Source organism: Lissotriton vulgaris, chromosome 7, assembly GCF_964263255.1.
Source record: "Lissotriton vulgaris chromosome 7, aLisVul1.2, whole genome shotgun sequence".
Classification (NCBI taxonomy): Eukaryota; Metazoa; Chordata; class Amphibia; order Caudata; family Salamandridae; genus Lissotriton; species Lissotriton vulgaris.
In genome coordinates this window covers 685,378,931-685,403,621 of record NC_141695.1, presented here as the reverse complement: position 1 = coordinate 685,403,621, position 24,691 = coordinate 685,378,931, and the positions used below count along the sequence as shown (strand labels likewise).

Genomic DNA, 24,691 nt, shown 5'->3' with positions numbered 1-24,691 from the left:
AGGACAAATCTTTGAACTACAAAACAAACTGAGGAAGAGAGAATCTTATTGGAGCGAGAGGTCTTAAAATGATTAAGATTTTAATGTGTTTTTAAATAACACCACCATTTAACCAACCCTGACAAGAACACGCAGGAAAAGAACTACTTAGCATTTTTGAAATAATAATGTTTGCACTCCAAACCTCCCGAGACCATTCTGGAAGACGTGGTCTTCTTCAGACGGAGGATGTACCTTTTCATTTGCTTAACAGTAATAGATAGTAAAAAAGGAATCAGTGTCATTCACTGAGCATTGGTTTCTTTCCAGTGCTGTGAGGAGGAACTCTCTGGTTTAGGAAGTGTGTGTCAGGTGTAGAAAGTCTTTATGCGGTTGCAAACCATGCAATTTGCAAAATTACACTGTTTGAGACTGCAAAAAGGCATTTGTCTGTGTGCAAAACCAATTTTGTCAGCTGGAAAAATCGAATAGCAAGCAGGAGGGAAGTGAATGGGGTGTCCCCTCCTAATTTTGAGTCGGGTTGGGATGTAGCAATGGATGCGTCCGCTTTTGCGGTTGCAATTAATTGATCATTTAGCAACACCTAAAGTCAGATGGAAACTGATTTGCAAAGGTGACCACTGCGTCCCCCCCCCCCCCCCCCACACCAAATGGTTTCCCCAACAGATTTTGTTATAGCAACACTGCCTTCTTTAAGGAATACAAACTGCTTTTTCAAAGTTTCATTTTTGGCAAAACAACTCTGGGATGGGTGGTCTGCTTTTCCTTGCAGGTCACCATTCCTTGGTTTGTAGCCAATAAGAGGGCATCTCAAATAGCGATCTGCCTAATTAATATTTAATAGCCAGTTCGTTTTGCGACCCCCTGCAACTGGAGATTTTGTGATGCAGCCCTTTGCACAATGCACGAGAGGTAGCAAAAAATGGGGGTGCATTATAGGGCTAATTTTGGAAACTAGTCTGTAAGGACATCAGGCAGTAACTCATTGTGTCAAATTCGTTTTGTGAAATGTAACGTCAACAATGCCCAGGGATACTAGAAAACTGGAAGAAATTAAAGGATAAAGTACACAATTGACAGTCACTGAAGCGAGGTTGTTAGAGTGCACATACCACACACATCTTCAGATTAAAATTTCTTTTTAAGTATTTTACACCAATACACTTTCTTAAAAGAGAATTATAAGATGTGCAAATTTCCAAAAGAATGTGGTAATTTGAAGAGATCTCAAAGGCCATTTGTGAGGTGTGAATGTAAAGGGGAAAATAACATATAAACTGGAAAAACTGCTCACTCCTGATAATATGAGCTTGACATTCGCAAGCATTTTCAGGAATCAGGCAACTATTTTAAAGTAATGTATTGCAAAATCAATATTATCGCATTTTAGGATCACACAAGATAGAAATCCGATTAGTTAGTGATAGGAAGTTAAAATCTGAGTACAGAGAGATGAAAGTGAAAAATCCACATAGACACTGGTAAATTATCAATTGTTAATAAGTCCTGGTCCCACAAAAGAAGTGGTAGGCATGATAAAGCAGAGTACATACCTGATCAAACAGAGATTTCCAGTGCTGGGGTAAGAGGCATAACATGGGAAAAAGGAAAAATGTGAAATTGTGTTAAATTAAATTAAACAGCATTATACATTCTTCAAAACAAACACGACATCCCCTCTACACCCGAACCATGGGCCAATACTGACCCTGCCACACGTTTAACACCTCAAACATATATTGTCATCAACTTCCATTGAATGCAATTAAACACATATTATCTGCAAAAAGCATAGTTGTAGCACCCAAACTTTAAAACAAAGAAGTTGCATCTTTTTTACCTCTCCTCTTGGAGTCAGCGCGCTCACCTCTTTTCCCCTCATTTCAGAACATTTCCTGAGTGTGATCATTTTGGGAATAAAAATGATCTAGGATAACTTTGATAATGAAAGATTCTCTTTCCATGTGGCTCCCCAGATGGGCGCGACAGCCCTGCACTCATGAATCACAATGGTTTTGACACAGATTTCTAAAAAGATTTGACAGAGCAGGTCTGTACAACACTCAACAACCGCACAAAGATCTTAATAGTGGGATTCAATGATAGTGTCTTGTTGGTGCGATTAATCACTGACATTCAATACATAGTTAACACTTCATCTTTCCACTGGTATGGCACGAGTTTGGAGAGAATGCTCTCTTAATCTCTCAATTGATACTCTGTGTTCATATAACAAGGGTGCAAGGGCTTGTCCCAGTACTTGGGTAATAGACTTATTAGAGCTGCGGACAATGTATAGCATGGGGTGATCCCACCTCCCTGACAGACATCCTTCCGGCTGATTTTTTACTTCCAGATACCAGTGATCGCTATATCATAAGTGCCTACTCCTTCCTTTCCCGCCGGCATGCATCTTACCCCAGCTTTATTTAGAAATAGACAAGGCAGGGGGGTGGGTATTCTGTCTGTGACGGCGAGGTCTAAGGTTTGAGGCAATGAGGATTACTGGTAAATAATAAAATCATTACCCCAAAACCCGTCCTCCCAATCACACACAGTCAGTTAAACTATAATAATATACAAAAGTTTGTTCAGATTTCACAATGAAAGAAGGAAATGAGTACCCCTTTATCGTGCATACACTTGTAATCATACAAGTACAATACATACTGCTATTTACAACATAACAAACACATTTGTTTGTTGACAGACTGAGAGTGGGATGATACTTTAAGTTTGAATTTAGGGTCTAACCTTAGAATTACCCTATCCTGGAGAACCCTAATGCAAGGGGAGGATGCCAAAAGAGCCCCTAACTCTGCCAACCTTCTGGCAGATGTGGATGTAATGAAAAAAATAACCTTAGCTGTCAACCACTGCAAGACTGCTGATTCCATCGGCTCAAAGGGAAGCTTTCGTAATTGTTTAAAACCATGGTAAGCCACAAGGAGAAACCATAGCACGGTGGACTGGATTTCTTAGTCTAAAACTCTCTATTCATCCCTTAACCAATGGATCTACCCTGGCAAAATCTTTGAAGGCTGCAGTAACCCCGTTAATTGCTTCCCACAGTGAGGACAGAGTAGCTGGAGAGAAGTCTTTCTGGAACCCATCCTCTAGAAATGCTGAGAACAAAAAAGGGTCACATGAGGCAGCCTGAAGATTTTTTAGGAGACGCATTTAAAAAAAATATTACAGTGCTTTGAGTCAGCCACCAAGTAGATAGATTCCTGGACTGTTGGATAGAAATGGCTACCTCTCAAGAACACCTTAACTCTTGTAACCACCCTCCTTTCAATGTCGAACTACGCGAAAAGATCATAGACCTTTAACGCTCTGAAAGACAACTGAGGAAAATGATCTTAGGAAGAGATAGCAGGAAATGAAAACCCTGCTGATCTGACAGCTGCATTAGTATCAGGAACCATACCCGCCTTAGCCAAAAAAGGAGCCACTAAGATCACAATTACTTTCTGCTCCTGAAGGTTCTGAAGCACCCCTGGGAGAGGTATCATGGGAGGAAAGTTGTAAATGAGACCCATTGGCCATTTGAAAGGCATGGCATCTGCTAGTCATGCCTGACTCGCCCTAATTCTGTACAATAGCGGCGAAGAGTAAAAGACTGGAAGGCAAAAAGGTCAAACCATGGGAAGTTGTTGGAATATTTTCCTCCCCAACCTTAAATTCACCAAGGACGGGATGTTCTGACTGAGACTGTCTTTCGTGATAATAGTCCTGGCCTGAAATGTACATTGCTACTGGGGAGAAAAGGTGGGTCTCTTACCACAGGCATATTTGCTGTGCTATATATATGCTCATTCCGGTTTTCACAAGTCGATTTATATAGCTCTTGGTTACCTGGTTGTCTATCCTCATAGCACCATCTTGTCCCTGAATCAAAGGAGCAAAGGCATGCAGCACCAACTCTATTGCCGAGGATTTCCTCCAATTTGAAGAGCGGGAAGACTCCAAAGAAATAACTAACTCAATTTCACTTCTTTTTCTCCAAGAGCTGCTTCCCCATCCCACTGACTTGCATCTGTAGTTAATCCCAGTGTGATCAGGGAACATAGGGTAGCTCCTTTGAGGAGACTGTCCTTTACTAGCTACTAATCTCGACTTTGTCCGAGTGTTTCAAATATTGGAATCATGGTCTTAAAACGTTGTGTCTCTGGTGAAAGTGGTTTTTGATGGAGAGAAGCCTGTGGAACCACTGCTGTTGTCCCCAGCTTCAGGCCCTGTACTCTCAGAAACATCCTGGCTCATGCTTCTTGACAGGACAGAAGGTCAGTAAATGCTTCCTGCAAAGACAGGGCCCTTACTACCAGAATAAACATGAGAGCACTCAATGTGTCGAACAAGGCCCCAGTGAATAGTTTCAAGTTTCAAGTTTGATCACTTTAGATTTAGAAGAAACTCGACTGTGGAGACATTCAGCAATCCTCTTCACATTGTTCTGTGATCTAGAAAAAGGAGAAAAAAATTGCCACTCATCTAGATACAGCATTTTCTGAACACCACCAGAAGTAATTCCAAAAGTAATGGTGCTAGTACCTTTCTAAAAGCCCTTGTAGAAGTTGATAGTGTAAAGGGAAGTACTTCAAATCCTAGAAGTGATTGACTTTCTTAATGAGCAGAAAGCTAAAAATAAGATTCCTGAAGATCAAGGGTCATCATATAGTCCCCTTCCGCCAAAAGTGGAATCTCCTGCTACAGAGTTGCCATTCTGATGAAGGTATTGAGAAAAAACGGATTCTGCCATTTTAAACCCAACACTAGTCTGTAGTTTCCATTCAATTTGGGCACACAAAAAAATCAAGTAAATCCCATGAGTTATTTGTGGGGAAGGGACCTCTGTTATTGCACCTTTTCCCAAAAGGTAATTACTCCTTTTCAGAAGATAGTCTTTCTTTACTGAATCTTTTGACACTGGGGCTTCTTGTAACCAAGGCTGTGACTCTTTTTTCAACTCTATGGAATACCATTTTTATTAGTATGCGTAACCACTTAAAAAACAAAAAAGCTAGTTCAATGATTATTTTCATTATTTCACAGAGCTATTACATCTGTTGTGCATTATGCATACCAATGGTGCAGCAATACTCAACATTTAAGAGGTATGTTAATGTTCCATGATTGTGAGAAACATCCTTTTAGCATACATATGTATTACATATTTTTAATTCTTATATCAGACCAAACTTAAACACGTGGGGCTCAAATCTGACATTTGCATATAGCTTCATCTAATCTATCATCAGATTGCAGGGTACGGAGAGAAGAGAGGGCCCATCATGTACCCATAAATAGGCTCATCTTCAGCAGGTCTACATTGTATTATTGAAAGGAAAAAACATCTACACATGTACCTTCTTGCCCTTGATAAATCTAATCCAGGTTTTGCCCCCGCCATATCCAATTGATAGTCATGGTTTTGGGGTTCTGATAATTGCGGTCTTTTCACCCAGCGCCGCAGCACTCAACCACAAGCCCGGCCTCGAAGGGAATGGTGTGACTGCTGCGTGGATTGCGCCAGGTTCCTCTGCAAAAAAAAATGGTTTTAAAATATTCATGGATCTTCTTTTCCTCTAATGTTTTCTGAATTAGGTCATTAATCTCCGTACCAAATAGTTTTTGCCCTGTGAATGGAAGCCATTGGATTCCAACTTCCAAATTTTCAGCCACAACAATCTTCTGGCTGTCACAAATGCTTCTCGAAGAAGACCACAGCTAATCAAACGTGGCCAAAAGCTCAATTTTCCCCAGAATAGACGTGCAATAACCTCCACCATACACTAATGTTCAGCTCCCAACTGCTCCAGATCTGTCCGGGAGCTACCGAATCTCAACTGTCGGCTTTCCCGATAACAATCCGGCCGAGTGAGAACCGCAGTCCCCACGAAAGGCGTATAGTCACTATCTCCAGTTTTCCACACAAATCAAACCAGAGGCTTCTGTACGTGCAATTTCAATGTTGCCCCGTCAGACCCTCTATTCAGAGTATCTCCGTGACCATGGGCCACCAAATGCCAAGTACCAAGTCCAGAATCCAACACAGAACAGGACAAAACACTCACCTTGTGCACACAGGTCCGATTACACGTTCTCCACTGCCAACTCTTGCTAAGGCCAACGTGGCTGGTTCTCGGGTCACACCCGAAGGACTCCGGCGTGGGGCCACTAGCAGCTGAGGTCCTCGCAAATCGGGAGGGTAAAGCAAAACCCCAAATTCTCGTTGGTCTATTCTGCAACCCCCGATCTGGAGCACCCCTTTCAATGTCCCAATTATTCTATGAAATACAGAGGGACGACCCCGACGCGGAGTCCCGGCGGAGTCGCCAACTGAAGTACCGAAAATTATTTACCACCTCCCAATTATAGTTATGTTCACAACCAATCCCATTCCCATTACCAATAATTAGTCAGTTGGCAATGTAGAAGGTCCAAGCATTTATTAGACAAACAAACTCTGCCAGAGGAGCTCCTTGCGACCTAACCCCACGAGGTTCGCCAAGAAGACTGCTGGCACACTGTCAGGACATCACATATATACAGTTGCATTTGCGAAATCATGCCCCAACATGGAAAAATACAAGTGGGTACAGGTGGGTACAGAAAGGAAAGGCCATATATGGCACACAAAGAACTCTTGGTCTAGCTCATCCCAGATTAGCAAGGTCGGATGGGTGACTCCCTTCTGCCAACTCCGAGACAGCCCGCCTCGCTCCCCTCCTGGAATGTGCTTATCGGGCCTTCTTCTGCTACCTACAACCTTGACAGGCCTAACGAGCTGAAACAGCAATTCTGCAACAGTTGGGTTATTTCTCAGGAGAACGCTTTTAGCAAAAAGGGAATGAATGGGGTCTGTTAATGCAGGGCTTCGAACGAGGCCACAAAATGGCGCCGGTCAGGCCAAGGAAGCGTAAAATGCAGAGATTGGTGCAAGCAAGAGTTCTAAAACATGACAGATGGAGTTATGCTAATGTTTGCGTGCATATGTTAAAACATTTAGATACATCATGCTAATTCTAAAATATCGATTATAGACACTGTATAGTCGAAAATCGATGCCAGTTCCTCAACAGGATATCCCTAGAACCAGAAAAAGAATATTCCCTATGGGGAACTAATTAGACACAGAAGAAAATATTCCAGTAAGGATGATTATACGACAGAGGATTCTAAAACTATAGAAAGGCTAACAGCACAGGGCTATTCTAGAACTACTTTGATAAAATCAACAAATAAAGCACAGAAGATTTTGAGAGAATCTTTACTTAAGTAAACTGATCAAAAAGAAGTGTAGCATTAATCAACAGCAAGGGAGATTAGGCATTAAAGCGTTTGCTGAAAATGGTAAAATATACAACATTGGGATGTTTTGAAGGTGGAAAAAGATCTGAATACCATTGTCAGCCAGCATCCTTTGGTAAGTTTTAGAAAAGCGAAAACCCTGAAAAATATTTTGAGTACAATCGACACACATAGGTTTGTTCCCAAATCCATGAAGACCTGGTTAAGGGAAAAACATGGAGAATGCTTTTTGTTGCAACAATTGTGTATGTTGCAAGTTCATATCAAATAAAACAAAATAATTTGTCAATCAGGATAAGAGTAAAAACTTTACAATCAAGTCTTTTATCACTTGCAATACCAGATTCTGTGTCTTCCTAATGACCTGTCTTTATCAATAAATTATCTGTGGGCTTAACTATTCGCCCTTTGATGGAGAGAATTAAGGAACACATAAATGTCATAAAAAAGTGTGATGAAAGGTCCCCGCTAGGCAAACACTTTAAAGAACAAAAATATGTGGTAGATGTATCTAGAATATCAGTAATAGGGATATATCACATCAAAGCACACAACAGAGGAGGGGATGGGACACATAAATTGCACTTAAAAGAGACGTGGTGGATTGAGACACTATGTGCAGTAGACCTTAAAGTAGATACAGAATACCATACCACACTTTAGATTAAGAAGACTATAACGTTTTCTTGAAATAGCTACACATTGGTAGCCTACTTCTTTCTTCTTTCACACTACTGTGGAGTAAAGACGTTTGTGTTGAAATAATTTTTGTGATTTAGAGGTAGTGTAAATATTGTCTAGCTTTTTCCTTGAGGCTTTTTATGTTTACAGATTTCTGCTTAGGGACCTGGTTGGAAATCACTGGTGATAAAGTATAAGTTTGTATGTTATTAGTGGGGCATGTCTACTGCTACTGCAATTGCTTGGAAAAAGCGGTCTTTTCTCTGGTCTCTGTAGGTACATCATTGTGGGATTATGAGCAGGTTCTGGATTGATTAATATATATGGTTAGCTTTTTAATGATATTGGCTTATGATGAGGAGTGATTTAAACATGAAGATTTGATCTTCAGATGCGGAATTCGTTGCGTATACTATGAAATTCTGGATTCAACAAGAATCTACTGTAAGGTATTGTTGAGTGTGCTTGAAAAAGTTCTTTAAATTGCATGATACCCAAGAGAGTTAATTGTTTTATGGCTATGGAGGCTTAAAATTATAATTAGATGATTTTATATTTGCTGGTCAGTATAGCTGTGTATCAACGAGTCCTAGGCAACATGAACAAAATAAGATCCAATAGCCTAATGGGTCAGGGTGACGATGCTAGAAAAGAAAAATATAAGGATTAAATCCGGAAACTTATGATTGTTATTTTTTCTAATGCTTTATTCCAAAATGTATTCTAATTACAAGTTTCTTTGTTTGTCATAAAACTATGAGTGTTAGACTAATCTATGCCAATTGTAGTCTTAAAGTAGATTGATTAATCAATCAGTATATATAAAGTGCAGCAAATCATCTATGAGGGTCTCCGGGCACTGGAGTTGCTAGCTGCTTCGTGGTGCTCTGTTCATTCAAACATCCAGGCCTTGAGTCCTTTCCTGAGTTTCTGGAGCGATGAGGTGGTCCTGAGGTGCAGGGGAAGTTTTGGCCGCAAGGTGTGAGAAGGAACATCTTCCGCTGTTGCCTCTGCGGATCCGACTGTGTCTGTAAGGAACAGGGAGGCGGATCATGGATGCCTGGACAGTTGGTAGACGGGCATGCATTTGTTGGTCCTTCGTTGTGCAGTGCCTTATATACGTGGGTCAACATCTTGAACTGGCATCTCTTCTGGATCAGGAGCCAGTGTGGCTTCTTGAGGTGTGGTGTGATGTGGGTCCGTCTAGGGAGGTCGAGGATGAGACTTTCTGCTGAGATTTGTATTGTTTGTAGTCTCTTCTGGAGGTGTGCAATGATACCTATGAAGAGTGTGTTGCCGTAGTCCTATTCTTTTACAATAGGTAAACAAGTGCGTTTGTTAGGAGCGTTTACGTGCTTGATGTTGGCCATTGACTACCTTTATAATCATATCAAATGAGCTGAATAATTGGGACATTTAGGCAAACGTATTAAGTTTGCAGGGAAGTTCTGTTGAGCAGAACAGAGTTTTGTTGGCATCTTAAACTAATAGGACCTAATCAACTAATGGTACCAGAGGATGATGCTACAGAGGAAGAGTATGGGGGTTCGAACCTCGAATGTGGACTTTAAAGGTTATTGGCTTGTATGTTTTATATATTTTTTCATTAGGAAATTCAGTTATCAATAACAGAATTTCATTTAATTTTTATCTTCAAGCAATGATAAACTTTAGGTGATTTGGGCTTCACATTATTTTTTGTTTTGTTTTGTTTTATTTTATAACAACGGAATGATTTGGTATTTGAAAAGTCTTTTGAAATAAGAATGAGAGTGAAAGCTTGAAAACAAGGAGTGGCGGGCACCAAGTCGAGACTGAGGGTAGCCCTGACCAGGCTGCTCCGATCTTTGGGGCCCCCAGACAGATGGAGGAAAGAAACAGGGAAGACTCGTCGGTGCGAGGAGTGAGACGGGACATCCCATTGAGTGGTTTCTGGATCACTGGCTGGAGGGGCCCCTCCCGCCCGTTACTCCAGTCCGTCGCTGGCAGCCAAGTATAAAAAGAGAAAAGAAGCCTGAGGTCAACACTGGTGAGTGACTGAGAAGGTGGGGGAAAGGGTCCACGCACCGAATCCTGGGGGATGCTACACAAACAAACCTTGGTGCCTGTCTCTAAAAATGGCGGCCCCTCTGGTTCAGTGAACCCTGCTGCGACGGAATATAACATAGCAGTGTAGGCGCCGACCTCATATTGCACCATCTCATGCCTATTCTACAGAGAGTAAGGAAACAGATAACAATTCTACTATTCAACGCGGCAATAGTTACTAACTTAAAGGGAGAAAGGCTTGCTTGCAGTGATAAGAAACATAGTGCCTGACCCAAAGATGGCAGACAACCGGAACTTAAATGAAGGAGCTATGTTATCCCTGATGCAAACCCAGCTACGATGAGCTGAATAACTTCGAGGGATGGTTATAACTTTGCAAAGTAAGCGCCTGCCGCTTAATGCACCATCTCATGATGTTAACCATGGTAAGGTGAGCTCATTAATGAAGAGTGGCGATTTTTAATTTGCAAAGGAAGCGTCTTCCACATAATACACCCCTTGCCTATGCAAAGTTATAAAGTGGGTACCGGCTGTTTTTAGCTCCAAGATCTGATCCCTTGCCTGACTCCAAGATGGCTGCCAGTGTTCCCTACCTCGTCCTGCTACTCCTCAGAGAAAAAGTAAACAGACTTCGACCAGATCTCAAACACATCCCCCAACCGGCCTAAATGGCAGCCCCAGCTCCTTCTCTGGTTTGTTTACTCCCCCCCTCCTTCTTTTACCTCTATTCTCTAGTGGGGACATGCTCAATGCTACTGTAGCCTATGCATCTATTCAAACCGTTCTTTTCCTGATTGCTGAGACCTGAGCAACATGGTTGATGCCCGGTGGAGCTGCTAGACAGCTAATGAGGAGATTGGCCCTGGTTTTCCCCTCGACCGTCACCTACCCAGCCGGACATTGGGCACAGCTCTTCCTCGTCTCCCTGCTATGGCTCCTTCCTCCCCTCCTTTCCTACAAATTCTCCCAACCTCTGTGTTTGTTTAATTTACCTTTACTACGCTACTGTAACTGATGTAACCTGTAATGCAATGTTCCCAATGTAAAGCGCTCGGATACCTTCAGGTCTAGCCAGAGCTATGTAAAACGTTTCAGATGTACCTTGTAATGCAATGATCCTCTGGTTAAGCGCTCTGATACCTCCCAGTCTAGACAGCGGAGACCTGAGCATCTATTCAAACCTTTCTTTTCCTGATTGCTGAGACCTGAGCAACAAGGCTGATGCCCGGTGGAGATGCTAGACAGCTATTGAAGAGATTGGCCCTGGTTCCCCCTTGACCGTCACCTACCCAGCCGGACATTGGGTACAGTTCTTCCTTGTCTCCCCGCTATGACACCTTCCTCCCCTCCCTCCTACGAATTCTTGCAGCATTGTTTTTGTGTACTGTACTTTACTATGCTCTTGTAACTGATGTAACTTTTAACGCAAAGGTCCTAAATGTAAAGCGTTCTGATACCCTCTTGGGTCAAGTTGCGCTATAGAAAACTTTATACATAAATATAAGATAAATACACTTTCGGGATTTTATGTTCAATCACCATTTGGCCATTAGAATTTTTAATTTATCTTAATTGAATGAACGGCTAACTTAATTTGATCAGATATTTAACCATGAGAGATTTTGACAAAGTATTTCAGCTGGTATCAGTATGGGGAGGTGGCAAAGCGCTGGAAGACAGGTAAATGTAGAACCGTGAAAGCAACATAGCATAATATAGTGGAGTTAGATTGCTTTTAAATTGGAGCTGGGTATGCCCAATAATTAGAGTTTTGCCATTTTCTACAGACAGCATAATTTGTAGCCAGAAATCCTCTTCTCTTTGTGGCAACTTGATTTTAGAGGGCAAGTGGTTTAAATTCACCATGCTGAATGTCATAAATATTGGGAAAGCAAACCGGTCCTAGCATGCTTGTTTCCGGTCCAGGGAAGAGCTGGTTTGGCAGTTCGGGCTGGACTTTTCCCATGAGGAACAGGGTCAAGACTGATTTACATATGGCTGGGTCTGAACTAGGGTGGCGAAGTGTGCTAAAGAACGATGATGGATTCAACCCAGATCTAATAGTGACTGGGGTGAGTATCTGAAAAGTTTCAGCGCTCAGTCCATCTTCTCCTTGTGTTTGCATAATGATTGGGAAACCAGACCCAAGATGAATTTTAAAGGAAGACCTCTATGGAAAATGTAGTGAGTGATAATAATTTCTATTTAGAAATGATTTATATCATTTGACACACTATGCGGTCAGTATGTAGCCCCCAGCATTGCATCTAGAGGAAATATATCTCTATGTGCAAAAATATGGTTTTGTGTTTACAGTGAACCATAGATGGGATACATTGTGTGTGATGGTATCAATATGGAAGACTTCTATGCTACAATGTAGCGATTAAAACAATTTCTGTTCAGAAATGATTTATATCACTTGACGGGGTAAGCGGTTAGAATGTTGTTCCCAGCGTTACATTTACTGTAAATGTCTATTTATGTGCAACAGTGAGGTTTCATGGTCACCAAAGACATTAGACAGGATACATTGTGAGTGATAGTATCAATATGAATAAGACCAGTGCAAGGCAAATTAGCCTTTAAGAAATACAAAGAATACAATGGGATTGGTACTTGTGATTGTAAAGGAGTCACCTTTGTTAGCGTCTATGTATGACAGAATATTTTAGAAATGTAAAACTTAAGAGTATATCTCACTTTGAAACTTTAAATCAGAATATTTTTCTTATTTGGATTCGAAAGTAAATATGTAACTAGTCAAGAAGTTAAATGGTGTGATGGTCACAGCATGATGATGTAATCAGTGAAATGCCTCTATCGGGAATTGGTAAGCTACTAGTGGATTGGTTGATTATGTGTGATACATACGGGTCAGTGCAGGACAACTAGTAAATAGTGTTTTAATTTATTTCAATTTAAGCAATTTAGGACATAATTTTCTCTGTACGCATGAGATAAAATGCTCAGGCTGTAGAAAAACTCCCAAAAAATTATGAACACAAGAATTGAGAAATTGTGAAGCATTGTAGGTACCCCTACCTTTACCATTAGCAGAGGACCACGTTTACAACCATACATCACCTTATTTTTGGTTAAGAAAAAGGTAAGTAGGGACAGTACTCCGTGAGGAAACTGAGATTGTGGACTTAAGGGATCCCTAAACAGTAACAATATAACCACCCCAGTAGTTGCTAACTTTTGAATAATCCAATTTATGGTCAGTTTTACATGTCCAAGTGTTTCAAGAACTTGGATTATATATAAGAATGGTGGGAACACAGTGCAGGATTTTGTCATACACTGTCTTTTGATTTTTTTAAATTGCTTTACGGTTATAAGTACATAAAAGATTTTCTTTGGAACAATAAGTCTAAATGGGTCTTCACTTGGTACTTAACTGTGAAAATGTATACTTTGTAATTTTGACCAGAATAGGTGATTGCAAAATCATGGAGTTGAGATTATACAAATGCTTATGAATAATGTGATAAGACTTAGAAACGTTAGTAAAAACAATTAATTTAAAATGTTTGCCCTGAAGAAGTGGCTTGTGTCGCTGCGAAACGTGTTGGCTGAAAATGTTTAATAATGACACCTGCTAACTAGACTGAACTGGACAACTGCTAACTGAATTAAATTAGTTGAAAGTGTTATGGTATCATGGCAAATGTTGATTTAATTGTATTGACGCATAATCACACTGAGATATGAAATATGAATGGGAAGATAAAATCGTTTGATAATAAACCATAATTTATGCAAATTGTACATCTGTTTGTGACACTGTTGCTTTTTGCATTGGCTGCCTGCAAGTAAGATTATTTCGAACAAAGTCATTTAGGGCTCATTCAGAAGTGGAAATCTCATCTGTACGTTAGAGGAATCCACAATCTAAATTAACAACATGATTTCATTTCAACTTAATTAAACAGAAGAACCATTCTCAAAACGTAGTTTCTGCCACAAATGTATAAAGTCAGTACATATGCAATACAATATAATACAATATGATGTAGGTTAGTATACGGCAGACAATGCAGTTCTCAAACTGTAATTGTATTTAAAACATACAAAACATTAAACACTGTACAGTTCACAGTGGTTGTATAAATTATTCAAAGCTAAAGAAGTAAGGGTAGGTTAAGAAAATGAACAGTCCCTTCCTGTTACTCGTCAGAGTCAACTAAATGGGAGAGTTTGTCTACATTTCGACAATTAAAAATTCGTAGGGTCACCTCAGGACGTAGTTATCCACATAACCAGAATGGTTCTTTTGTGTAATTAAGTTGAAATGAAATCATGTTGTTAGATTAGATTGTGGATTCCTCTAACGCAGGGTTCTCCAAAGTCGGTCCTGGAGAGCCGGATCCATGTCAGATTTTTAAGAAAACTGTATTTATCTAAATATTGATATTCTAAAAATCTGGCACAGATCCGGCCCTCCAGGACCAACTTTGGAGAACCATGCTCTAACATACAGATGAGGATTCCACTTCTGAATGAGTCCCACAGGACTTTATCTATGCCTAGTTATATCATGAGTTGTAAAAGCCAGGCGCTTACATACACCACTCACGAGGCAGCTCTGCATTTTTATCATATTTCTATTTTTTAGCCTGCACCATACATGCACTCAATGGGATTCTACCTTTAATCACAGCATAGGTTTTGGTGATCAATCTGTTATACATATACCTATATACCTAAAGTAGACCATATTATACACTCCACAGGCTGTTTTTTATACTTATAGATCAGGCATGGGGCCGCTGCAGAATATAAAGAGGGGCCCTTGAGGCTCCCATAACTCACTGATACTCATTGGCCTTGTACAGAATGGTGGCCCCTCTTTATGGTGGGGGGGGGGGGCTAAGGGATGCCCCTTCCCCTCCGAAATGCAAGGGTTGCAGGGGCCTGCGTTATACACCTGAGATTAGGTTGCAAGATGTACAGCCCGATTCATCATTGTGAAGTTTTGCGAGTCTGAAATAGCGATTAATAAGGAATCGCTATTCCAGACTTGCAAAACGGGATTCATGTAGGAATCGCAATATTTTTTGCGATTCCTACAGGTTCCTTATTTGCGATTAGCTAATTGCTAATCGCAAATAAGGAATAACTCCATTCATTCCTATTCGCCTAAAGGCCCATAGGAATGAATGGGGAGTCATTCCTTATTTGCGATTAGCAATTAGCTAATCGCAAATAAGATAGCGATTTGAAGGGTGCCAGGGGTGTCCAAAGGACACCCTGTAACACCCCTGAAATGTAAATTCACACAGATGTTACACATACACATGTCCAAAGGACATGTGTGTGTGTAACATGCAACTTAGAAAAATGCAATTAAATGCATTTTTCTAAGTTTTCGCTATTTACCACGAGGTTTGACTTCGTGGTAAATAGCGGTCCTAAATTGTGAATTCGCAATTTTTAAATGTTTCAAGAATAGCATTTAAGGAATCTCTAATAGAGATTCCTTAAATGCTATTCCTCGCAAATTTGCGAGTTCTTAAATAGCGAATTTTGCATTTGGGATGATGAATCCCAAATGCAATAAGTGCACTCGCAAAGGGCCAGATTCTGAGAATCTGGCCCTTTGCGAGCGCAATTTCGCTTGATGAATCTGGCTGTTAGTCTTTATTACAAATTGAGTAGCCTGTGCTGCGAGCGTGAGTTCTCGTGATGAAACTATATTATACACTGAATTGGTTAATCTCTGTATTTAAATCCAGATCTGCCTACAGCATACACTCAATTGTCTGTTCTGTGTACTTGACGCACGGGTTTTTATGACCACCCTCTAGTATGCACACAGTAGCTTGCTCTCTGTACTTTTATCATGGGTTCTACATGTCAGCCTGCAGTATACACTCAGCAATAGGGTCTATGGATCAGACTATCTCACACAGACTAGACTGCTACGTGTACTTCTAGCGTGGACTGGAATGGCGGAACTATAGTCCCCTCTGGATGCTGCGTCGTGACTTGTCACATGGATTCTAATGGCCGCCTTCATTGGTACAAACACCTTTTCATCTTGTGCTTGTGTGGTTACCATTTCAAGCGTCTTGCTGTGATTTACACCTGCTTAGAATGTTTCCCTGTACGTCTTGATTGCAGTAAATTGTTAAACCTGTCTGAAGCGTGCACTAATAGATTTGTTTTGCACGAACAGATAATATCAGTCCCTTGGGGGTACACGCCCAGTCGTTGAATGGAAGTATCCGTCTGAGAAGCATGCCCTGGGCTGGAGAGTTGGCACTGGCAGGCCAATGGTGCTTCCAGCATGCCACCGGGCACGCCCTCCCTGGTGTCCGCGAACAATGTGCCAATTCACGGGCATTGCTAGCTCGCCCGGGACCTGCTGGGCCGCGACACATCATCAACAGCGTCGGCATTGTTCGGGAACAATGGGAGGTTAATGGCAGGTACGTCACGGCTTGGATAATTACACCCCGCGCCCCCTGGTTGGAGAGGACGGAAGCATCGTGGGCCGCAGAACTACAGCGTTTCCAGGCAAGTTCAGCTAAGACTGCGAGTTACAAGGCGCTCCCCTCTTTGCTGAGCTGACAGGTGATGTGCACACTGGGTAACAGTGGTCCCTGTAGGCAACTCTCAAGTACTCCCGACAATCTAAGAGCTGGCGGGCCCGGGCAGAGTCAGTCACATGTCTGGTGCTAAAAAACATATAAACTAATTCTGTCCCAGTTCAACTGTCCATTCACAGGCACCGTCCAGCCGAGGGCAAACTCCTGAGTTCCCTGAAGGTCACCCGGCCTGTCCCCCAGCCCTGCACACTTGTGTTGTAACCAGGCGACGCCAAGCCGCCTCCAGCTCCCACCCTCACCTTGTAGCAAGTGCCCAGTGTATACTGGACGGTTTATTTGCCAGACACGTCTTCTCAGTCGCCGGTGCTGTGCTCTAAGGCAGGGGCTGTTTTAAACAAACAATCTCGCAGCTAAAAAGTGTCATTAAAAGCCAGCAGGTGCGCTCGGCTCACACGGTAATTACACCAATATTTCATCCTCGCAGCCACTTCATAACATCTAATTGTCTGCAAATTAAAAGGCGTTATCATCTCCCGTTGAGGGATGGGCTGGGAAACGGGCGGAACAGGGTAATTAGAGGATTTCTTCTACGGATGCCGGGAGGCCGAGGGGCTTCTCCATCGCGGCATTCCTAGCTTTCTCCTTCAGGAGGTGTCGCTTCCGGGTCACCTGGTTTCGTGACAGACAGCCCGCGGTAACGAATGGCAGAACTGGAATGTTTATTTTTTAATGTGGTGTTCATTTCTTCTTTGCATCACTCGCCGGAAGGGTCCCCGCTAGAACGGCCTTTGCCAACCTTCAAGCTTCATAATTCTCTAACAATATCCCTTGTGAAGCTCTGCATTAATTGAAGTGTGTCTGTTATGGTTGGAGCTTCACTCAGTGACAAACACGGGGGTGATCCTAGCGCACCTCATACACACAGACCAACCTCCATGACGAGGGTGGGTCTGGGGCGGTGCGTCACTGCTGGGGAAAGGAGGCCATCACAAGAGAAAGTCGAATACACTTTTGTGTGGATCCTCCAGTCAGTGAGAAGGCGAGTGTGAAAACAACCTGGGCATTTAAGTTAGACTGGGGCATCAAAGAAGGCCTGCTGCCAGGGCACAAGCGGTACAAAAGGGGGTGGTGATGGACGGAGCATCTGAATCAATCAAACACTCACACCCAGTCAAAAGACCTGGGTTTAATCCATCACCGTTCTTTAGCCCACTCTGACACCCCAGTTCAGACATGGCTATATGCAAATTAGTCTGACCCTGTGCCTCATGGGAACAGTCCAGCCCGAACTGCCAAGCCATGTCTTTCCTGGACCGGAAACAAGCTTCCGAGGACCGGTTTCTGGCATTCCAGCCGTCTTCAGCCAGGGCACAAGGGCAGCTTCAGGCACCCTTAGATGCTGTGGGTACCAGGGAAGCACCTACACTATGGATAGGGTTGGCCTCGGGTACCCTCGAGTTTATGATTGCCTGTCTGTTTCTCTTTCCAGGTATCATTTTTGGGAGTGAAAGAAGCACCTATGCACGGATTTGATGCATTCTGCTTTCAGCCATGTGATTACTGCAGTGTCTCTGCACCCTGACAAGAAGCCCATGGAAGCTGCTTGCAGAACCCTCCTAGTGCTGCTCCAGACTTCACTAACTTGGCTCCCAACTTAATGGCGCAACAAACTCATACTGTCCCTGATGGCGCACATCGAAGTGTGTTCATATGAGCTATATGTGTCCTACGGCTAAACCTCGACCTGGAATACCGAATAAAAGTGTTTCCTAAACATGGTGGTTTATACGATGAAGAGAAGTCTCTTTAAAAACAGTGCCTGGTCTCACATCAGAACCCCCACGCAGCACGAGACGGAAGGAGATGGAAACGAGAAGAGGGGAGTGAACGCTGAATGGCCATTTGTAATAGGGTAATAAAAGTGCATAAAAGCTGCTAGGGATAGTGCTCCGAATAAAGGAATAAACACTTAATGATTACAGAAGAGTGATCACTTCTGTCTCGGAGACAAAAACAATACCCGATTACCAAGCCACAGAGAAAAGCCCAATAGACCAGAATACAAAAACCACAATGGGAGAGAACAGAATAGAATTGAATAACCAAGAGTGAAACTCGCGGCTGACAAAACTTTATTGTTGAGTCATAAATGAATGCAAGAAGGGCTAAGGGCGGAATCAAACACATGATGGGCATACTGAATCTGAACATGACGCCAGTGATCAGACATAAGAAAGCCACATCGGGTCCAGAACCAGGCAGCACATATTTTGAAATCAGCCCACAGCCAGCGCAGAAGAAGCCATCAAATATCACCCAGGCCTGACAACTGAAAACCTCACTCCGTGCAGGCTGCTCAGCCTATGTGCTTTCATCAGCTAATTGTCTCCCAGAGCCCAGCCTGCACTCAGTCACTACACTTAGATACTTCAGGAACATGAGCAGGGGTTGGGTCACTCTCACTAGCCAACTTGATACACCTTTCATCCTACAGCAGGAAACAGCTCAAATTGTTCACAAAAAGCTCAAACCATATAATTTTCTCTCAGCATTTATAGATATTTTGGTTCTCAGATCGGCCACTTTCTGCTTGCAGTATTTTTCTTCCTTGTGTTATTATCCGCTAGTAGCTATCAATATGAGCCCTAAAGCATCCGAAGTGGACCCAGGCAGCACAGGAGGCTTGAAAATTCCAATAAATACACAACATCAATGCCTAGCAGAATGAATGACGAAACATCACTATGGGTACAGTTTTTGGGTTGTGAAAAGGCTGCTTTCCCTGACAGGTCCGATCAAGTATAACACCCTGGTCTCAACTAACCTAACAGGGTAACTAACACAAAGATAATCTATATCTCGGCCGACTCCAAGCAACACCTCACCTTCTGTGGCCTCAAAGCCAAGTCCAGCCCCTAAAGCCATATCAATGGGATTCACATATCTACAGGCCTCATGGCATGGACGTCACATACAGAAATCAGAGGTGGAACCTCAAGGTTACACCTCTCTGGAACTCACCATCCTCAGCTCTAGACAACTGTTGAACCTACGGCATAGAGACATCATGTAGCATACAATGTGGATTACATCCATTGCCTTGATTGTAAATCACCATCTGTTTTTAAACGTTTTTTTTATTATTACCTTCAGCACTGTGTGTTCACTAGAGCATTGAGCACTTGTAAACAGCTATTTTTGTTTCCAAAATACAACTGGGGTCTCATGTCTACTTCTGATTTATTTATTTCTCTAAATGATGTCATTATTCTTTTATGAGAAACCAGCTATTCCATATATTGCTCTTCAAAATAATTTGTGTCAATAATTACACACACCTTGCATCACAGACTAACTGTCTAAAGCTGAACACAGACAAGTCAGAAATAGTGATCTTCAGGAAGAGGACATCACGGTGGGACTCCACCTGGGGCGGTATAATACAATGCGGCACATATTCCTCGTAAGTGCCAGGCGCACATTTCAAAAGGTGCGCTCTGCGCTAACAAGGAGAGTGCACCGTATTCGATTGAATGCGCTGTTCAAGGTTGCCGCAAACTCGTGCTGACCTGGGGGCAGCACATTCAAGTGAAATACGGAGCAGCTTTGAAACAGTCGCTCCGTATTTCACTATGCAGGCAGTCCCCCGCCTGCACTTTTAAGGGGGATTAGAAATCCCCTTCCAGGGGAGTGCAGTGAGTGACTGCACCCGTCTGCAAGGGGATGGCGGTAGGGTCCACAGGACCCCCCCTTTCCACTTCCAGAGGCTGCTATCAGGGGGATTGCAGCCTTAATTTGAAATTGCAATCTAAGCTCCTTGGACCTCACGGTCTAACCTCTCCACCTTCAAACTCCCACCACTTTGAATATGTAGAATTTACCCTTTAATGATAAACAATAAGAACAAACTTCGCTCTGCTCCTGTGAAATGCTGATTTTATGGTTTTATATCACCCAGAACATCAATTATTATTGGTATCCAGCTCAACAGTACACCTTCCATCGGCATTAGAAGGCTAAAACTGGCTGCCTCCTCTCCTGCAGAGGAGGCAGCCGGACGGGGGAAGGTCTTCAAGATCAAGAAGATAGTCAGTGGTAAATCTCTTGCAACATACAATAGCCCAATCATGGGCACAGAAGGCAGACTACTAACAACAGAGAAGGAGCAGCAAAGCAAGACGGGCTGAGCACTTCAAAGCCGATTTGTGCGGACCAGTACCAACAAGTGAAGCGGACATCCAAAAAGCAGAGGCTTGGGTGTGAAACCGCCTCACCTCAGAAAGACGAAATCCTCACTGCCACCCGATCTTTCAAGAACCGAAATGCTCCTGGTCAAAACAAACTGAATCCAGAAATGTTCAAGGTAGACCCTCAAACATTAGCCAAGACCCTCCAACCAATGTTTACATTGATTTTGTTGGGAAAGAAAGTACCAGATGACTGGAACTAATGCATCCTCAACAAGATTGCAGAGAAGGGTGCATTAACCAATTTTAACAACTGGCATGAAGTCACCCTTCTGTTGATCTCGAGTAAAATCCTTGCGAAAATCATTGTACAGCGCATTTCTGAAGCTGTGGACAAGCAGTTAAAAAAGCAACAGGCTGGGTTAATCAGATCCTTGCTCCACACAACATAAAGAAGTGCACAGACACAGAGTGACAGAAACAACTATAAATCAACTTTATTGCTTTTGAAATATCCTTTGACATTATCCACCGTGACATTTTCAGGCATATACTGAAAGCCGATGGCATACCACAGCAGATAGTTCTCCTCATCAAGAACTTCTATGATCAATTTATCTACAAGAGGGGAAACAGTGAGTACAGCTTCGAAATCTAGATAGGGTGTGAGACAGGAATGCGCAATGTCACTTTTGCTCTTCAAGCTGGTCTTGAACTTGGTGATGCTGAGCACAACAGAAGACCAATCCAGAGGCATCAAACAGACTTTTTTCTCTACACTGGAGGACATTGACTATGTGGATGACTTAGCCTTGCTCCAGCAAAAACACCAGCGTATGCAGAAAAAGAAGTCTCACCCCAACATCTACATACAGCAAGTGGGCCACGAAGAAATCAGAAGTCATGCCACCTAAGATCACAAACCCTTTACCAATCAAAATGGATGGAGCGGACCTAGTCATAAATGAAGAGTTCAGCTGCATATGCAGAGCTATCAGATATGATGGAGGGGCAGGCAGTGACATTATAAGTAGACTGAACAAGGCCGGGATACCTTCAGGATTATGAAAAATGCGTGGAACTCATCCCAGTACAGCACTAGCACCAAGATGAAGTTTTACCAGAGCTGTGTTCTGTCCATGTCCACACTCTAGTAACAGAATGATGGTGGATGATGAAAAGCGACATAAACAAACTGACTTCCACGCTAGTAACCTGAGAAGAATCTGACATATTTTCTTGTGGGGATCCATCTCCAACCTGGACCTACTCAACAGATGCAAGTAAGAGAGCATGGTCACCATCATTATGAGGATAAGGAGATAGAAAGTACACATCATCATACGAGAACAAGACTCCATCACAAGACAAGACCAGCTCTCCACTGGACCCCAGAAGGCAAACGGAAGAGAGGGAGGGCAAGGAAAACCTGGAGGCGAACTGTGAAAACAGAAATGAAAACCCTGAACCATAGCTGTGGAGCCATACAGACGCTTGCTCAAGATCAATCAATCAATCAAAGACATTTATAGAGTGCACTACTTACCCGTAGGGTCTCAAGGCGCTTGGGGGGGGGGGGGGGTGCCGTTACTGCTCGAATAGCCAGGTCTTCAGCTTCTTCCTGAAGGAGAGGTGGTCTTGGGTCAGGCGCAGGTCGGTCGGGAGGGAGTTCCAGGTCTTGGCGGCCAGGTAGGAGAAGGACCTTCCTCCTGTTGTCGCTCTTCGGATGCGGGGGACGGCGGCGAGGGCGTGGCTGGCTGATCGGAGGTGGCGTTTCGGAGCGTAGAAGTTGATTCGGTTGTTGAGGTAGCTCGGGCCTTGGTCGTGTAAGGCTTTGTGTGCGTGGGTGAGGAGACGGAAGGTGATTCTTTTGTTGACGGGGAGCCAGTGCAGGTCTCTCAGATGTCCGGAGATGTGGCTGTTGCGTGGGATGTCGAGGATGAGTCTGTCTGAGGCGTTCTGGATCCGCTGGAGTCTCTTCTGGAGCTTGGCGGTGGTTCCGGCGTAGAGGGAGTTGCCGTAGTCCAGATGGCTGGTGACGAGGGCCTGGGTGACGGTCTTCCTGGTCTCGGTGGGGATCCACCGGAAGATCTTCCGTAGCATGCGCAGGATGTTGAAGCACGACGAGGAGACGGCGTTGACTTGTCTGGTCATGGAGAGCGAGGAGTCCAGGATGAAGCCCAGGTTGCGTGCGTGGTCTGTCGGTTTGGGTGCGGTGCCCAGGGCGGGGGGCCACCATGAGTCGTCCCAGGCGGAGGGCGAGGAGCCCAGGATGAGGACCTCCGTTTTGTCTGAGTTCAGTTTCAGGCGGCTGGTCGTCATCCACTCGGCTACCTCTTTCATCCCTTCGTGCAGGTTGGCTCTGGCGGCGGCGGGGTCGTTGGTCAGGGACAGGATCAGCTGGGTGTCGTCGGCGTAGGAGATTATGTTGAGGTTGTGTCGGCGTGCGATGGCCGCGAGGGGGCTCATGTAGACGTTGAAGAGGGTGGGGCTCAGAGAGGATCCTTGGGGGACGCCGCAGATGACTTCGGTGGCCTCTGACTTGTACGGTGGTAGGCGGACTCTCTGCGTTCGTCCGTTGAGGAAGGAGATGATCCAATCCAGTGCCTTCTCCTGGATTCCGACGTTGCTGAGGCGATGCACTAGGGTGCGGTGGCAGACCGTGTCGAATGCCGCGGAGAGGTCTAGGAGGATGAGGGCCGCTGTGTCTCCGTTGTCCATCAGGGCTCGGATGTCGTCGGTGGCAGCGATGAGGGCGGTCTCGGTGCTGTGGTTGGCTCGGAAGCCAACTGTGAGGGGTCGAGGGATCCATTTGTCTCGAGGAAGGCGGCCAGCTGTTTGTTGACGGTCTTCTCGATGACTTTTGCAGGAAACGGGAGGAGCAAGACAAACTGAAGTTACTTTGTTGTTGCCCTGTATGCCAGTAGGCATATCGGGCAGTAAGTGAGAAGGAAAGAAGGCTGAGTGACGCCTTTATAATCCAACATTATCACAGTGAGCGCAGCAACAAGCACTTTATTGAATGTATTGTTGTGCTGAGGTGTCATTCCTATATGCTTACTCGATTTGCAAAGGTTTGGATCACCAAAAGTAACAGAATATTTAACGGGCCAACATCAAAGAATAGCATTTCTGTACTCTTTTGATGATTGCTGTCTACGGGGGTGTTGGTGAGAGCATCACTCCTTCTGGGCAGCTTTGCAGGTCCAGCTGTATTCATGTCATCCCTCCAGTCATATTCACTATTCATGATCACTAAAGCATGCAGTGAAAGACTGAGACAGCCTTGCAAGAAGTTGTTCCATCACACTTGCAGAGATGTCAAGCCTTCACAACAGATTACCACAGCAGTGCTCTGCACCCATCCATTTCTAGTATAACACAGACTTATCCCTGCACCAACAGCGCACAATAGAGATCGCCCTTCAGACTATATTGCGCAGAACATGGTTCCGAACCATATCATTGACTTAGTGGTGTCACCTCTACAGTACATTCACATCATATCACCCATCCTTAAGTTAATCTGATTTTACCGCTTGCACACAACTTTGGATCAAAGATGCATAATAAGCAACATGCTTCCAAAGAGAACAATCACGCAAATGTCAGCAATGGACAATCACACACTCCAGCAAAAGAAACAGCAAAGGCCATCAGCACCTTCCATACACATACTGTCTACACAGAGGCAGTACAACGGACCTCCATCCCTACATTCAATTCCTATCTTATAAGGCTAGATTTTGTTTATCGTGGCCATTGTGTTTACTGTACGAATAAAAGATCAGATACACTTTTCAATCTATTATCCGTCTTAAGTTTGAGCACTTAAAGTCCTAGTATATTATTCAAATTTTAATGAAATATCGTATTAGATTAGAGTGCAATAGATGTACTAAT

At 43.5% G+C, this 24,691-nt stretch overlaps 1 protein-coding gene across 1 annotated transcript in view; it reads right to left on the bottom strand.

Moving 5' to 3' along the window:
• Positions 1-24,691, bottom strand: part of RHBDL3 (rhomboid like 3) — a 607,196-nt gene that overhangs the window by 575,797 nt on the left and 6,708 nt on the right. The window contains exon 2 of the mRNA XM_086930901.1: positions 1,554-1,577. Within this exon, the coding sequence (XP_086787027.1) occupies positions 1,554-1,577 (24 nt within the window). The remainder of the gene's footprint in view (positions 1-1,553; positions 1,578-24,691) is intronic.